Here is a 17,613-nt window from a genome sequence, read left to right on the forward strand (position 1 = left end):
TCGAGGGATATCCTGTCATTTTTACACATGAACTCTCTTCTTAGTGCATCTGCACAGCTCATAAGCTGATCTTGTGTACTTACAATAAGTAATCATCAGAGAATAGCAAAATGCCTATTTCTTGGCAAATCAATCAGGGGTAATAAAAAATGTATTTGTAGCAGCACATTCATGGTACATCTACTCGATAGAGCATTATTGAATTTGAATCAAAATTAAATATTGGTGTCAATATTGATTAAACTGATACATGTATTAAATAGTATTGTCTGAAAATGTAATATTGTAGTGTTGGTCACCTGCTTACTGCAATCCCACGTGATGAGTTTCGCATATGCACAGATGTGTTTCCATATTCAGTTTTGAATAAAAAACTTTACAAACAAGAGGCAATATTGAGTTTATATCTCTGGAATATTATTTTCCAAATACTGTCAACAACTAGGCCTACTATGTAACACTAACAGATAGGGGATTAAGAGTGGAGCTTTGGCCAACATTGTGTTAAATGCAAGACAATATTGCCATCTGGCGGTAAATGCAATTATTCAGAAAATCCGCAGAAAAGCTCTACAGCACAGTTCACGGTGCAGGTTTTCGCCGGCAGCCATGTTAGCTCCACAGTCACAGTAATAAATACAAAATATAGTAGAAGAAAACATCCATCCGTCTTTCTTATTAAATGAATTCCTCACATTCAAGAAAAAGATCATATCATACAGTCATGTGTTACGTCAAATATCAAAGACAGAGTCATGTATTTAGAATAAAACATAAACATGGGCTGGGATAACAATTCATTTTAAATAGTATTTTCTATTTGGAATAATAAGTAGAGCAGGGATAATATTATGTATGCATTGAAAAAAAATTAAATGCACAAATTGAATATTACTGATAGATAGATGGATAAATACCAATAAAGGCACGACAAAAAACAGAAATATACCATAGAGTCGTAAACTGTGTTGAAAGACTTTGCACTACAGTTCCCATGATGCCCGGGAGCCGTTTGCGTTCGCAATACTTTTGCACGGCTGCCGCTGTCACTGCAGATCTATAATCAATGTGGATGGGTTCACTCGATCTCCAGGAGTTACACAGGGAAATCCAGATGATTTGTAGAGCTGCATTAATGCGTTGCCGCTCCTGAAAGTAACCTCAGTTTATATTTGGCTTAAAGGAGACGCAACAAAGCGCACAAAATGGTTGTGCTCCAGGCCCGGGCGAATAAGTAGGTTTACTATAGCTTTAAGAACGCGAAAATAGTGTCTGCTTCTTTAAAATGTATCCGTTTATTGCTGAATAGATAATTAAGAAAAGTTTTCAATTTCTAATCAATAAATATATGCTTTTAATTTGCGACGGATCCAACGCATTGACAGAAAATGCCCCACTGTAGGATAAAGGCCGCTTGCAATCAACCCGTCTTTACACCAGATGTTGTGCTTTTTTCCTCAATTTGCTTGTAAGCCGGCTCGATTGTAAGCTGAATTGAAGTAGGCTGAAGCGTTTTCATGGAGATGGAACCGGCGCTAGACAAAATCGAGAACGTAAATAAAAAAAAAGAGTCGGCGGAGGACAAGGCCGCAAAAGAGACCCCGGCCATCAGTACGAACGTTACCCCGCGGAGGGGGCTCAGAGAGCGGGGAGCGTGCCGCCCGAGATCCGGCGTCTCTGCTTCAGTAAAGGACGTTAACGGAGCTGTGTCGAGCCTGCAGAGCTCAGGGCGAGTTTTAAGAGACCGGTCAACGAGGGCAGTCCCGGCCTGGCTGAAGGATAACAAGAGCGAGGACGAGGAAGACGAATCGAGCCTGGACACCGGTGCTACTAAGCGGAGGAAAGTTTCCAACCCGAAGAGGAAGAAACAGTCTGAATCTGCGGATTTGGCTGAGGGGGTTGCAGGTGACAGCCTTCAAGGGACAGAGTACGTTTTTATTTCAGCAGTCATCACTAATAGACTACCCCATTTGTTTATAATGAACATGCCTAGACTTAAAACGTGTGTGTTTATGTCTGGTGGGTGAGTTCCTGTCAAAAAGCACGCCTTCAGCATAGCTCGTCCCCTTTCTGCAGCTCTGCATGGGGAGGGTGGAGGAAAAGTTACCTGGCTTCTTAAATGTTTACATTTGTATTCAAAGCTATTACTTTTACATGCATTGTTTCATTAGAGGTGTGATCAAGGACTCTAATCAGCTCAGCAAGAAGATAACATTTCCAATCACATTTCTTTTTCTTATTTTCTTGCAGCTCAAAAGAACCAAAGAAACCTGCCACAGATGATCAAGGTAACTAGACAAATGAACAATTTGAAACGTCTCTTGCTTGATTTTTCTGGTGTGTGGTTGATATCTGCATATGCTAGAACCACACTTTATGGCATATGGTATGTTTGATGGCATGCTTTTGCTTACTCGTTCCAGCTCTATCCTCCAGACGCCCCCCAGCCCAGAGCCGTGCCAAGCCCCAGTCTGGCAGAGCTGTACGCGCCTCTGCCAAGCCTGTCTGTAAGACTGAACCTGGGATGGAGAATCCAGCTGGTGAGAAACCTGTTGATGGTGACATACAATGGTTCAACATGTGGGCTTATAATTCACAAAGCAGATTATGTAGGAGCACTAAAGCATCCTGCTCACTACTGTGGCTTATATTTATTTCCTAGAAAACTCTCATTGACATCCTTTTTGCCTGAAATGCGAGGGGTTGTGTTTGTAGATTTTCAGTGTGACTAAAAGGATCAGTGCCGCTTTTTTTGAGGTAAACGTCTGGTTGCAATCCTTTCCACTTCCATTAACTTGGTTGAGTAATGGCAGAGGACTGCAATTTAAAAAAAAAGAACAAAAAGTGTTTTGCTTTTATGCCAACTCTCTAAAAATGTGTAAATAATACCCGATTTAAAGGTTAACCGGCTTAAAGCGCTTCAGTTACCTCTCTCAAATAAATGATGTCTTTCTTTGTCATGCAGCAATGGAAGGAGAGATAAGAAATAAAGACAAGTATGAAATGTGAGTATATTTTGGTCCCTTTTGATAAACATTAAATGAACATTGTTATTGTTAAAATATTTGACTCTGTACACACATACATAATATCAATCACACATATTACTGATATTTATAACCATCACTGCATCAGAATTGTTAAAAACAACATATTTATTGCATTAGAAGGCATCAGTTTTATCAAGATAAGAAGGAACTTTATTGGTCCCAAACCATGGACATTTACATATTACAGCAGCTTAAGAGTCAAATATGTCATTTGTTTGCATTTTGTTATACAGGTGAAGTGACCCTTTAAAGATGTTATCAACAGTCAATGTATGACACACTAACAGTTAATAGATTTATTTACAAACTATTACAGATGCTATTATATATTGACTTGGCCTTACTTTGTGAGGTCTTGCTGAATCTGTTTGAACATTCTTTTTAAATCACACATGTATGAGCTTTAACAGCAGAGTCAGCATTGTGTATATCATGATCCTATTTTAGTTCAGATATTTATGGCCGGCTGAGCATTGCTCATAAAGAGTACTGTCTTGTGTGTTGTAAAAGTGTGCGTGGTGCTGTGTTCTGATGACTGCTCTGTTTTGCACTTGTGCTGTCTCAGTAAAAAGAAAGAGGAGGAAAGTGAGGATGTTGCTGTACCAGTCTTGGATGATGAAGACGCTCCGTTTCTGGATGACCCAGACGACCTTGGCTATCGGCCACGGAGTCAAAGGTACGCTTACCTCAAACACATTCATTTGACCTGGTGCAGGCAGAGGGTTGGTAATTCTATTTCAAATGACCTGTTTTGTTCCCCCTACAGTGGGGCAGAGGAAGAAGAGGGTCTCAGCAGTGATGAAGAACTACCTTATACAGATGACCTAAATGACCAGAGCTATGACCCGAAGGAAGAAATGTGTGTGTGTGTGTGTGTGTGTGTGTGTGTGTGTGTGTGTGTGTGTGTGTGTGTGTGTGTGTGTGTGTGTGTGTGTGTGTGTGTGTGTGTGTGTGTGTGTGTGTGTGTGTGTGTGTGTGTGTGTGTGTGTGTGTGTGTGTGTGATCTTTGTCCAACAAAATTAGACACCATATTTTTCATTTATTGACTGGACATTCCTCTTTTCTGTTCGAAGGGATGTCCCGAAACCAAAGCGCAGGGCTCCTCCTAGACAGAAGGAGAAGAAAGAGAAAGACAAGGCACCTAAAAAAGAGTCTGAGGTTGCTGAGATAAAGATAGAAGGTTCGGACAACATGGAGATTTTTGAAGAGGAAGTACAGCTAGAGGAAGATGTCCTGGAGGACCCGGATGGACCCAGGAAGTAAGCACCAGTGGCTGTATATCAAGTTATTCATGGGACAGATTGACAAAAATGTCTAATGAGCTACTATTGTACTTGGACCTTATCAACGTGTAATTGTGCATGTGAAATCTGAATTTTATGTAAGGTTCTATTGCTACATAACTTTGAATTTCCCTTTGCTTTTGTGTTAGGAGAGGCCGACGGAAAAAAGACGATAAAACCCCACGGCTGCCGAAGAGAAGGTGAGGTAGATTTTATCGTAATCTGGACTTCATTTTATTATAATTGAAGGAAATAAAGCATGGTAGAGATTGAGGATTCACAGTGAGGAACGATGTGGATGTGTGAGATGTCAATGAGGATTTAAAGATCCTTTTTAATGTTTGGTTTTAGCTGTGACATTGCAACAACATGTGCTTCACCCCTACAGGAAGAAGCCCCCGGTGCAGTACGTGCGCTGTGAGATGGAAGGATGTGGGACGGTCCTGGCTCATCCTCGCTACCTACAGGTCTGTCTCTCAACAACACATTCGTACAGAAGCTTATTCAAAAACATTTAAACAACCCTCGCTCCTACTGCTTCAGAACACAATCATTTTTAAGTCCATTCGCAACAATACACAAAAACTGAACTTAAATGTGTCCAGGTAGTTAAGAAGTGCCTCAACATGAATTAACTAATGGATTTAGTCTGAACACAACATCTAGAGAAACCTACCAGAAAGGGGGGTGGGAATTGGCATCTGGCAACCAAACTCAATTGTAGAATGACTAAAACTATTTAATTAACATAAATAAGGGGTACAGATTTTACATACAGTTATTTATAATAAAGATATATCTGTTATTTTTATTACAATTATTATTATTAATTTGCAGTCCATCAAATGTCTGAAAATAGGGAAAGTGTCCATCACAGAAATCTGTTGATTTATTATGGATTTAATCATTCATTATTTTCAGTATTTTAAGTACTTCTCTGGGAAAGTGTTTACATAATATCTTTATTTGAGAATATCCCATCATCAACTCTTATACAATGTTCAATACAGAAGAAATAATGCTCAATATATTCAGATTCTACCAATAAATAAATAGCAATATCTGATTGTTCAGCCAAACCTGCGGTTGTAGATAACTTAAAGCATTTTTTGGTCTATTTTCTTTCTGCTCATCCCTCCATTCTCCTGTTGATTATTTTTTTTTTTTTTCTGAACACCAGCACCACATAAAGTACCAGCACTTGCTGAAGAAGAAATACGTCTGTCCTCACCCTACATGTGGAAGGCTTTTCCGACTCCAGAAGCAGCTGCTGCGTCATGCAAAGCACCACACAGGTACATCTACAGGATAAACATAAAACATGCATTGGGTTTTATTTATAATTGATAGTGAAGGTCTATGGAGAACACATCTGTATTTGAGTGTTTTGTTGTTCTAGATCAGAGGGACTACATCTGTGAGTTCTGTGCTCGTGCCTTCAAGAGCTCCCACAACCTGGCTGTGCATCGCATGATCCACACAGGAGAGAAACCTCTGCAGTGAGCACTTTGTTTACAGTTATTGCTTGTTTGTTCCCCTGGCTTTTCCTGGAATAGTTAAGAACAGTAACTTCCTCTCAAATGTCCCTCACAGGTGTGAAATCTGTGGCTTCACTTGTCGCCAGAAGGCGTCTCTGAACTGGCACATGAAGAAGCACGATGCTGATGCCACATATCAGTTCGCCTGCTCCATTTGTGGCAAGAAGTTTGAGAAGAAGGACTGTGTGGTGGCCCATAAGGCTAAGAGTCACCCTGAGGTGCTAATTGCTGAGGCTCTTGCAGCCAATGCTGGTGCCCTCATCACAACCCCTGCCTCCCTGCTGGAGCTGCAAGTAAACCCCACGCATGCAGAGCTCAGTAGCCGGGATGTGAGCCAGCTAGGACAGGATCTGCAGGCGGAACATCTGAGCCATGAAGGGCACATGGCTCAAGTGTCCCAGATGGGTCATGTGAACCAACAGGTGAGTCACCAGGTGGTTTTACTGGGACAAGACCAGAGCCTCCACACCATGCAGGTGCCAGTGACGATTGCGCTGTCCTCCATCAACCCCCCTTCGCCAGCTGACAACCACCAGCAGACTCACCTCCAGCTCCAGATGCCCGTCCAGTTTGTGCAGGCTGCTCAGCAGTCCCAGCAGCCCCAGATCCAACAACTGACGCTCCACTCCGGCTCCGTGGTGACCCAGCATCAGCCCCAGCTTCACCCTCTTCAGACGTACTCCTCCCAGCAGCAGAGCCAGACACAAATACTTCAAATGACCTTCCAGCCGGTTGGCCAGTCTCAGACACACATTCAGCAGATCCCCATTCTAGCAACCTCTCAACAACTTCAGACCCTGAGCCCCCCCCTCCTGTCCCCATCCCAATCCCAGGACGCAGCAGCAACCAACGGGGACAACTTTATTCTGGACAATGCCGTGCTTTCGTCTTCCTCTCCGCCAGCAGGCTCCCTTGTGCAGACAGAAGTGATGGGGGAAGACGGCGTTGTCTGGGAGCAGACGGGACATGGGGAGGTCCAGCAGATCCTCATGTAAAACAACAATAGTGCACACAAAACCGAAAATAGAAGCAGGCTGTCACCAGTGACATGATACACTGTATTGCAATGTTTGAGGTAAATGTAGGATCACCAATATATTATGGACTGTTCACTCATAGTCATATTTGGTAGCTTTTTAGAATAACTGTATCAGGGAAAAGATATGTATGTGTCTGTATGTGTAAGTTGTTGCCTTTGTACATAAGTCCTGTAAACTGAACTAGCCTTTTATGCGAGTGTGTAATAATGCTGAGGTAATGTTGCAAAGCTGTTGCTATTATGAAATAATATAGCATACATCTTAGAACTATAGAGCACACAATTAGTGTGTGGCATCCAGGTTCTATTTATATTATGAATTAACACAAAACACACATTAGAAGCTATAAACTGACCCCAGTATGTGTGGGGGGAGAAAACTGTTCAAATGAATAGGCAGCTATTTTTTCATTTAATGTCTACTGTAAAGCCTTTATTTGGCGAGGTTGAACGAAAAAATAACAAAATTATCGGACAAAGAGAAACATTTCAAAACCTGAAAAGCGATGGACAAACATGGTCTTACAGTCTTGTGAACAGTCACAAAATTTGCATTATTTAGCTATTTGGCAGTGTCATTAAACCTGGTTCAATGGCAGCTGTTTTATAAGCTTAGCTGTTGGTAGACATTGAAGGAATAATAACCCCTATTTTGTATACTACTCACATAAGTCCTTGGTTAATATAGTCAGCCAAAGGGTGACCTTGCATATTGTAACCCTCACATGAAATAACAGCAAGCACAGTAATGGAATTAGACAGGTAAGTCTCATGTGTAATGTTATTTAAAAAAACAAGGCTATGTAGAAACCTTGGAGCATATGTTCATACTCAATCTGCACCTCTCTGGTTAGTGATGTGGGATGTGTGGTAGAGCAAACACAAACTGTTCATTTACAACATGTAAATAAATATCGTAACATTTATCCAAATTGCATTCACCGAGTTTAAGAACAGAGGAAGTCCATTTAGATGTTAGGTCAGTAAAAGTACAAAATGGTAATCAACAAAATATACTGTAAGTCCAAAAAGTACAAGTACTCTGAAGGCCCAATTTTATAATTATATATATAATATAACTGGTATACAACAATTAATACATTTTGTGCTCACCACTTCGATGTTGCAGCTAATTATTTCAATTATTTTAGTTATTTTATTATTGGACTTTATAATTTGTAAATATTGAATGTAAGTAGTAACCACCACTGAATGTAAATGCATGCCTGAGTCATTAATTGGTCCTATAAATGGATAGTGCACAATTCTTACAACCTATACACACTTACAGCAAGTATTTCTTCCCTGTATTATTGCTTTTGTCAGCCAAGCTCAGAAAGCCTCCATCATGACATATTGATCTGCTCTCTGTCCCTCTGCATGGCATACTGCTTCATAGCTCGTTTAGGAGGAATCAAGGTGTTGCTCAGTCCTACCCTCCTCTTCTTTCCCTGCTGCCCTCTAGACTCTAACTCTTTTGTCTCCTTCTGGGATCCTGAGCCACTTGCGTGGGCCTCTTCTTGATCCGGTGTTTCTTCACTCACAGGTAACTCAGTGAGAGACTGGAGGTCACTGTCATGAGCAAACTTGCATTTTATCCCAAACCTGCACCTTCCAGCTTTCCTGTATGACACACACATCTTTTTACCTCCTATCTGGGAGGGTTTGGCCTGCATTGTGAGGGGGACGTGTTTCTGCAAGGCGCTGAGCTTCTGGTCTGCCTGAGCCTTGAAAGGGTTGGTGAACACACTGCTGTCAGAGCAGGTGTGCAGAGAAGGAGGAGGGAGCTTATAGGAGGTGATGGAGCCCAGAGATGGAGCAGGCAGGGTGGGATGGTAGACTGCATAAGGTGCAGGTTTCTGGGGGTGTGGTGATAAAGAAGAATCCTCTTCCTCTGGTTCTGACTCACTGGATGCTGAACCGGACTCCAGCAGGAAGTTGCGGGTCTTTCTGGAACTGGATGCTTCATCACATAGCTCCTTTACGGACCTTCAAGATTTAAAAAAAAAGTGCAGCAGAGAGTGACAGAGGCTTTAACAAAAATATAGCGTTTGCAAGTGTCTGACAATCTGTGTAAAGTAAAAAAATACTAACCCAACTGCACCGTTGTTTATGTCGTCCTCTCCCTCGCTGTCGGATTCAGAGGACACTCCGTAGCCAACCAGAGAGTTCATGACTTAATGATCAACCAAGGCTAAGCTAGCTAGCTGGACAGCTTGGTCTCAAAATTATAGCACGCTAATACTGTTGCTGGATAGCTCGAATCTCACAATAGACAGTTGAATCAACCAAAATCACTACAGTGTGGAAATAGTTAACCAATCCTGTTTCCGCTACATCAAATATGCAGTGTTAGGGTCTGACGTTAGCTGCTTTCATTTAGCCGCTGCTCGCTGTTTACATTCCGGCTGCCTGCACTGACACCTTTTGAGCAGTCGCGGTACTGCATCCTTAAACCATTATCAGACCACAAACATCAATTTGTTCTTAAATTTATATCAGTATTATTCCCTTTTTATCTTGAATTTGCCACAAATAGTCTTAAATAGGTGTATTGACAAAGTCCAGGCTGTGATTCCTCCGGAGAGTTGTGTTGAAATACAGGAATAACTAATTACCGTATTTGTACCCGCTGCATTCCATGCTGGGGCTCTGGCATTATGCATGTTCATCCCCATGCAGTCCAACCGAAATCCAAGCCATCAGTAATGTTATTAAGTACACGTTTTGCTTTTCTGTTATGACACGTAAAAACATTTTCTATCTCTGCATCCCTAAGATGCAGTGTTTTACAGTCAAATGTAAAGCCATTGGAGGCCTCAGTCATTACCTTTGCTGTATTGCCCTGCATTTTACTGTATATACTTTTGGTAAGATTAGAATCATATTTTATAAACTGATACACACACAAAAGAAACCAGTGTATTTCTTCTCAAGTGGAAGTAGCCTTCTCTAGGACGGACCTACCATGGGAGACCAGGGCAAGTGCCCAGGGGCCCTTGAGCAAAAGGGGGCCCTCAGTGACAGAAGATTTTCTTTGCCTTTTTTTCTGGTCTGCACAACCTCACTCATCATAAAACATTTGAAATAAAACTCACTCTTCCCCGCCATAAATACCTCTGCTTCTCGATAAGGTAAAATATTCTTTATAGACTGTCTCTCATAGGGTCTCACTACACTATCTTCAGTATGCTCTATCAACTTTATTTATTTTAAATTAGCAATGCCGCTGGTTCAGTTGGAGGGAATTAATGAAGTGATCAGTGAAGGAGCTTTTTATACTATAAAGCAGCTGTGTGCACCATTTACTGTAAGAAATACACACTGTTATTTAATAGTGCAGACTTATTACGGTGCTACGTGTGCACGTACGTATTTCTTTCTTGGGGTGAGGTTGGGGGGCCCATGAGCTCTCAGTGCCCATGGGCCCCTGGAGGTACTAATCCTACCTTGAGCCTTCTTCACAATTGAAAAAAACATTACAGTAGGCAGCGTTATATCTATTATTCCGGTATAGTCATAGGGACTTTTGATATGTGTACCTTTCCCAGATAGAAGACAGATGGTCCAGGCAATTGGCCTATCCTTCTTAAATGTAAACATCTTTGCACATGGCTAACTAGTCTGGTGACTACCGGTAAATCAGATAAGCTTCTCATGAATAAGTTAATGAGCTCCCCCCCCCCCCCTCCACGGGTCCCCGCCCCCGCTCGTCCCTTTAAATTCCTCCTGCCTGGCATCAGGTTCCCGGGGGAAGGGGCGGAGAGTTGGCTGCTAACTCTGTAACACAAGTAACAAACAGTGAGCACATAAACTGGGAAACCCGTTTTACCGTAACCTAAGAGGAGCTGTGAATTGGCAGTGGTTCTTCTGTACGCGGCACTGACCGGAGAGCGTGACCGTGACCGGGAATCTGGTGCTTTCGGGATGAGGCAGGCGTACGTGGGCGTATAATAGGGAGCCTGTTGCTTTTCTGCTACAAGTGCGCGTTTGTTGAGTCTACCCGGTATAGGCAGCTGGAGGTCCCATGGCAGCCAGAAGGACTAGACGTATTACCGGCCCGGATGTGAGCAGGAGCACCGTGGCACGGGCCGCCCGTATAGCCGAGCTGCTGCAATATGAGTGCTCCATCTTACTGGAACTTTATGTGAGTAAAGAGAAGCCCTAAGTTTCCATTGCCCATTTTTAAGCACAATAATGTGTGTGTGTGTGTGTGTGTGTGTGTGTGTGTGTGTGTGTGTGTGTGTGTGTGTGTGTGTGTGTGTGTGTGTGTGTGTGTGTGTGTGTGTGTGTGTGTGTGTGTGTGTGTGTGTGTGTGTGTGTGTGTGTGTGTGTGTGTGTGGTAAGGTAGACAGAAGTAGGCCAAGGTTAAATGGAAAATTAATATATTTGCTCTGACGTGTGTGCCTGTCACTTTTTGTGCTGATGTGACTGTGTTTGAAGAGTTATATTGACAAAAAAACATGAAAAGGATGCGTGCAAAAACAAGATAAGAGGATGGGAGTTTGTGTGAAAGAAAAAGAATGTATCTCAAGGACAGTAGGGGTTAAGAATGAAGAGTGGAGGGGCTTAACTCCGTTGGAATGACAGAGGTGGGCGTTTTTCTGGCACAAACTCATCCATGCCTGGGCATGAATCCTTCATCTTCCGTCTCTTTGCCTATAGGTGTGAGAACTATGGGTTTTTAAAACTTCCTGGTTTCTTCATCCTTTCATTCACGAGTCTCGCTTGGAGCTAGGGAGCGGCCTGGCATATAACTTAATTCCAAATATTTGACCTTTCTTTAATCTATCCTCCATTTCTTCTTTTGTTCTCAGTTTTCATCCATGACATTGCAGGCATAGTTTTAATGTAAAATGTGGCCCCCCTTCAGCTCCAGCAACAGATGCATTCCAGTGAACACATCATGAAATGATTTGATCATTCTTAGCATGTCATACAGTGATTTATGTAGATTTTTCTTGAGCAGTATCTCTCTTTGGCTGTGCAAATTGCAGTTTTTGCCACCTTAATGTCACATGTACCTATTGCATCCCATTGTCTGTCCATTGCCTATTCATTGGGGGAAGAAAATACACTATTGCGACATCCAATTGGCCTATCCTAAATAAATAAACTGATTGCCATAATTCACAGTTATCTATGAGAATATTGTCTCTTGCTACAGTATTTCTTCCCGGGATATCCACAATTGCCCTTATCACATTGCCTCTTCAGTCTGGGCAGTAAACATTAACACAGTAAAACATTCCCTTGACTCTCACAGCGCACAGGTCACATTAGGCCAATCTGTCACACTGGTACTAACTTGCAAGCAGGGTTCAACATTAGCGCCTCAGTAAAATGTCACAAGGAGGCCTCTGGGAATCACAAGTCACTTAAGTACCAGAGCCGATGCCAGCTACAGTCATCTCTGTGAAGAGTCAACATAATCAGCCCGATCATAATGAAGCTCCAAGAGTACAGCAACGCTATACTCTCTGATGCTGTCTGTCAAATCTGGATGTATGGTATGGATTTTGTATTTATGTAAAGGGCTGCAACTAATGGTTATTTGTTTATTATTGATTAATCTGCAGATTTGAATTTGTATCAATTTGGTTGAAATTGAAGAAAATAATTTCAACAATTCTTCGCCATTTTCTCAAAGTCTTTGAAATCTTGTTTGGTTAGTTCAAAACCCAACTTTAAGTTAAGATGATATATAACTGAGAAAAAGTAATATAAGCAGCATTTTCTGACATTATTGCTTAATTAAATAGTTGAGTAACCATTGCAGCTCTATTAATGTAGAGTGAATGGTTTGGTATTTTGGCCAAAAAAAAAGTATATTTGCTTACTTGCAGAGACGGATAACAATATTGATACCACTCCGATCAAAATGTGCATTTTTCCAAAGTGTTGAACTAGGCCTTGTGTGTGTTTTGAAGATTTTGTAATCAGGATGTTGACTTTTACAAGACAGTTGTGTTATTTTCTTTGAATGAGTGTTATTTTAACTTGCACGTTAAAACCCCTATATCTGACTTAATTATATACTTGGAATTGAGAACACATTCTTTGTTAAATAAACATGCTTCACTGTGTTTGCTATATTCCTCTTGAGGCAGACTGAAATCCTATTGCATCAGAAGTAAGTCCCTGTTCCCTCCTAGACAATTATGTTCAATATTTTGCCTGTCAAAATGACGTCAGTGTGGTTAGTACTTCATCTTCCACTTATACACTTCTGATCTTTGACTTTGACTTAACTCCCTCTTTCCTTCCCTTTCCAGTATCTATGCCTTCCAAAAAATCTCTGTTCTGTTGTTAATTTCCCCCACCCTGTTGTCTTTCTCCCTCCCTAGAGAGAAAAGGAGAGTTTCACTGCAGATATTTTGGTTGACGGTCGCCTGGTGTCGGTCCCTCCTCCTTCCTCGCAGCTGGACACCAGGGACAAGCTCTGGCGTCTCCACTCTGCTCTGCTGCAGTGCCGAAGCCTGCTGGATAGAGCCATCGCCAGAGAGGAGGAGGAGCTGGGCGGCGGGAAGAAGGGTGACTATGAGACCCAGAGGAAGGTGGTGAAGGACAGGTTGTCGTATCTCTTGATAAGCACTGGAGAACTTCTCAAAACTGCTGGTGGCCCGGCGCTACTGACGCCCAACTTGGAGGGATTAGAGGTAGGTGCTGATGGTGATCGTGAAAGTGATGGAGAGAAACTAAGGCAGAGTATTGTAATGTCTCCCCATTGTGATGGCAGATAGACGGTCCCACCACGCTGTTTGAGCTGAAGCTTTGGGTGCACCGGATCTTCAAAGAAGTGGATTACTGGACCAAGATGGCCATCACCACCTTGGAAGCCCTGCCCTCGGTGATAGCCAAGGAGAGCATGATGACCACGAGAGTCAGGAGCACGAGAAGCGCTCGGAGATAGACATGAGGAGTGTGTGAGGGCAAAGAGGACTAATAACAGGATAGGGACATAGAGGAAAGGGAGGAATAACAAGATAAAGCAAGGTGTTCAGCCTGGGGCCAAAGTGAAAAAGGTGTATTTATATAAAATATCCAGCTGAGTGAGACACACATCCCGACAGGGAGATGAGCGGGTTGGGGTATATTTAGATCATGAGACAGAGAGGGACTAAGAGTCAACAACCTTATGATCATGGCTAATAAAAACATTTATTGATTCAAGTTATTTTAAGTATGGCAGAGTCTATGCAACGTTTATATTTATTGTTTACTTTGGTAGGGGAAATCTCAAAATATGTCTCAATTCAGAGTTAAGAACAGTTTTTTCCGTTCTTTCTTTTTTCTTTCTCTCGTTTTGGTATTGCGAAGCAAGGTCTCATTTATTAACAGCAACTCAAAATGCATAGTTATACTGTTTTCTCACTTGCCTTGATCGACCTGCATGCCTGCCTTTAATACGGCAGTCTTTATTTTTTTTAGATATACTGTCCATGATTCAATAAAGGAGTAAAAAGTCAGCTAGGAAAACATTGGGATCATAATCTCAACATTTGAGTTCATGCCATCGCAAGACTGTAGCTCTGCTTTATGTAGATTTGAAGGCTATAAATCATTCCACATAAGTTATTATCTGGGGAGGTTCAGTGTATGAAGGGGGAAAATGTGTACAACAGCACCCTCTAGTGTTTGCATTCATACAGTCTTTATTTCTTGATTGACCTCAATAATTCTTATGTCAAATTATTATTTTTTCTTATAGTTGTATTATTTTTATATGGCACTTACTGAAGTTATGTCACAGGCTTTAGGTAGCAACAACTGAGATGAAACATCAGTAGTCCAAACTGATGGACATGCAAATTGGCACATAAGCAGGGAGTGTTGAAGAAATTCAACTTAAATATTAGTGGTCTGCCAACTTAAGTGAACATTTTCATGAACATCTTACACTACTTTTGTTCATACTGGTTTAGTTGTTTTAAAAAGCAAAACAAATGTTTTAAATGCATATAGTGAAATGGAAAAGGCCAATTTTCACTGCGACACAAATATGATGTTCACAATCGTCAATATGAATACTTATCCCATTTTTAATGGGTCTGAATTCAGACTGCTTATAGTTAATACAACTAATAATCGAATTTCTATCTACTGGGTGGTCGAAGCTTCAGTGTAATGAAACATGTATACTTGTTAAGTTAACTTGGTTAATTGTGATGACGACCTAACATAAATTCAAGATGTCAGTTGGTTATTTACTACTACTACTAGTACTCCTAATATAAGTACTACTACTAGATTCAGATTTTTAAATAATTGAGTGTGTTCTTAGTTGTGCCTTGTCACATGCATGTATTTCCTAGATTAAAGGCTGATAAACTGTTGGTAAATGCACTGGGGGTACAAACAGATCTTTGTGAGATTGATTAAGGTTACTCCAAACTGTGTTCAGGGTTCTGGAAGCTGAATGTTATTACTGTAAGGCAACCTGAATGCTTTCTGTGATGTGATCTGAGTTGCATTGCTTCATTTAAAGGATGATATGTGAACCTTAAGAAAATAAGAGCTACTGTTCATGTTTTGCATGCACTAAATGAAAAATAACAACACATCATACAGCACAAAGGCATCCTACATACCTAAAGATGCAGCACTTTTAATGTGATATACTGTAAATGCCTTTTGTCATATATTGCATGAATGTTCTGTGTAAGGGTTTGGGATGCACTTCATTTCTTCTTTTTCATGCTCAGGTGATGAGCTCTCTGCTGTCCCAAACAGCACATCAATCTTATAAAACTTTTTATTTATTTTTCCAAACACATTTTCCATCTCTGTTCTCTGTTTTGAGTTGTGTTGGAACCCAGACAAGGGATAGTCAAAGTCAAGAAGTATAAGTCCAAATTTGACCATAAACAATGGAAAATAAGTGCAATGATGAAGCTATAGGTGTTATAAGAGAAGATAACATATGAAACAAGAAGTTCAGTTTCAATTACACATTTATGAATGCCAAGGTTTCAAGACACTAAAATACTACCATTTAACAGAGGAAAGTTATCATGTTGGAACCTATTTTATTCTCTGTTTACAAATTGAGAAATAAATAGAAGAATTATGCGGTACTTGTTACAAATGATTCCACCAAGACTGGGACAATTGGACCAGCATATTGGTCTCACTGAAATGAATGAGGCTGCATATCTTTGACGCATTGCTATTGTTGGTTTGAATGCCGCCTCAGAGCCTGTGCAGTAGATTTAGGGGGAAAGTGAATGCTTACAGGTTCCAATAGCTTCATATCTAAGCCTTCCATTTTTCTGTTTGAACCACACACATTATCTCTTGGTCAGTGATAGACATATAAGACAATCATTTGAAGTCTGTCCTCTTCTATAGATTACAGTATTTACAGCATGGGGGTTACATTCCTGGAAAATAAAATGTTTTATTTGAGTTTATGGTATTTATTGATTTTTTCCTAAAATCTTTTACACTTTTACTGTTTGTTTCTTCTCTATGAGTGTAGTTTGCTATCACTAGGGGACCTCTCTTTTGACCCTGTTGCCGAGCGCTCGCTATAGACAAATGGTTCAAAGCACAAAGAGAGGATTAAGTTCCCATCGCATCTCTCTATAAGCAGCGATCATGCTGTAGGAAACTGCCACACTCGTTAGCGTTGTCTCAACAGTGGTGGGATTTTTATATTTGAAAGACTGTACGATCAACAGTCCATCTCTTTTATTTTGTTCTCTTTTGCTGTTTATCTTTGGCGTTTTATTTTTGGGAGTCAAGCAGCAATAATCTCTATCCTGCAAACTTGGGTTTATCTGTGCAACTATTGTCTTCCTGGAAATACTTTTTGCCCTCCATAAAATGTTGACACAAGAGACCATACACTAGAGCTAGATTTAATCTTTGGGCAGACATTTTTGTTATGTATTTCCCTACATCACTGCAGTCCAAAATCATCCTTCGTGTGACAAATTAAATCTGTCTTTTGGAATGAAAACAAAAATTGAAAAAAAACTCTAGAGGTTTTCAAGTAAAGCCCCTTTCAAACAAGTAATCTGTAACATAGCTGTCGTTTGACTTCTAAAAGGCCTGTGGAAAAGTTTCACTTCAACTTAATTCACACATTACAGGACACATAAGGATGGATAGCGCAATGCTCGTTTGACATTTGGCTTATGGTACGCAAGGCTAGGCAATGTACTTGCGCTGACATTTTTTACCACTATTTTTTGCTTGATTGTTTGATTGGATAACTGTTTAGTCTAAAAGAAGTCAGCAAATAGTGAAATAACACCTTTTCTCAGAGCCCTAGTTGACATATTTGAAATGTTTGTTTGTCCAACAAAGGGTCCAAAATGCAAAGATATTCAGTTTACTATCACTGATGTCTAAAAATAGAGCAAATATTCACATTAGAACACAAAACAAGTGTAGAAAAAAAGTTCTCTAATATTGGCTTTGGACTACTGCTCAAAATGTATTCCATGATCAAATCACAGCACTCTAATGCCTCATTTGGCTCGACTCAACTGACTCTGGGTACCTGGTCCTTTTCTCTATATCGTTTTCTACTGTACCCCTGTAGTGTAGGCGGGACTTTATATTTGTCTTACACTTTGACTCTGTGAATGAAGTAAGCTGTAATGAGGAGTTGCCTTAAAAGTACCATATACAATCCACAACCTTTTTCGTATGGAAAATCAAAAAAAGGCAAATCTAGCTGAGTTGAGCCGTAC

At 40.8% G+C, this 17,613-nt stretch overlaps 3 protein-coding genes across 4 annotated transcripts; 2 read left to right on the top strand and 1 right to left on the bottom strand.

Moving 5' to 3' along the window:
- Positions 1 to 1,135: 1,135 nt before the first annotated feature.
- zfp91 (ZFP91 zinc finger protein, atypical E3 ubiquitin ligase) lies at positions 1,136 to 7,836 on the top strand. 2 transcript variants are annotated; one of them, XM_063884271.1, is made up of 12 exons: positions 1,142 to 1,927; positions 2,251 to 2,288; positions 2,424 to 2,540; positions 2,966 to 3,005; positions 3,616 to 3,726; positions 3,817 to 3,909; positions 4,124 to 4,309; positions 4,483 to 4,533; positions 4,722 to 4,800; positions 5,514 to 5,628; positions 5,733 to 5,832; positions 5,927 to 7,836. In XM_063884271.1, exons 1-12 carry the CDS (start codon positions 1,518 to 1,520, stop codon positions 6,864 to 6,866), a joined length of 2,280 nt encoding a protein of 759 aa, XP_063740341.1. In that variant the 5' UTR covers positions 1,142 to 1,517; the 3' UTR covers positions 6,867 to 7,836. The 2 variants fall into 2 exon arrangements, with proteins under 2 accessions (XP_063740342.1, XP_063740341.1); XM_063884272.1 differs by lacking the exon at positions 3,817 to 3,909 and having other exon boundaries at positions 1,136 to 1,927.
- On the bottom strand, positions 7,819 to 9,312 carry si:ch211-113e8.11 (uncharacterized). Its single transcript, XM_063884273.1, has 2 exons — positions 9,005 to 9,312; positions 7,819 to 8,899 (listed from the first exon to the last, which is right to left on the bottom strand). Exons 1-2 carry the CDS (start codon positions 9,082 to 9,084, stop codon positions 8,257 to 8,259), a joined length of 723 nt encoding a protein of 240 aa, XP_063740343.1. The 5' UTR covers positions 9,085 to 9,312; the 3' UTR covers positions 7,819 to 8,256.
- A 1,344-nt stretch (positions 9,313 to 10,656) lies between these two features.
- On the top strand, positions 10,657 to 16,318 carry cntf (ciliary neurotrophic factor). Its single transcript, XM_063884163.1, has 3 exons — positions 10,657 to 11,057; positions 13,258 to 13,569; positions 13,650 to 16,318. The coding sequence occupies exons 1-3, from the start codon at positions 10,938 to 10,940 to the stop codon at positions 13,821 to 13,823; spliced, it is 606 nt and encodes a 201-aa protein (XP_063740233.1). The 5' UTR covers positions 10,657 to 10,937; the 3' UTR covers positions 13,824 to 16,318.
- The last annotated feature ends 1,295 nt before the right edge of the window (positions 16,319 to 17,613 follow it).

This window comes from Eleginops maclovinus, chromosome 5, assembly GCF_036324505.1.
Source record: "Eleginops maclovinus isolate JMC-PN-2008 ecotype Puerto Natales chromosome 5, JC_Emac_rtc_rv5, whole genome shotgun sequence".
NCBI classification, from domain to species: domain Eukaryota; kingdom Metazoa; phylum Chordata; class Actinopteri; order Perciformes; family Eleginopidae; genus Eleginops; species Eleginops maclovinus.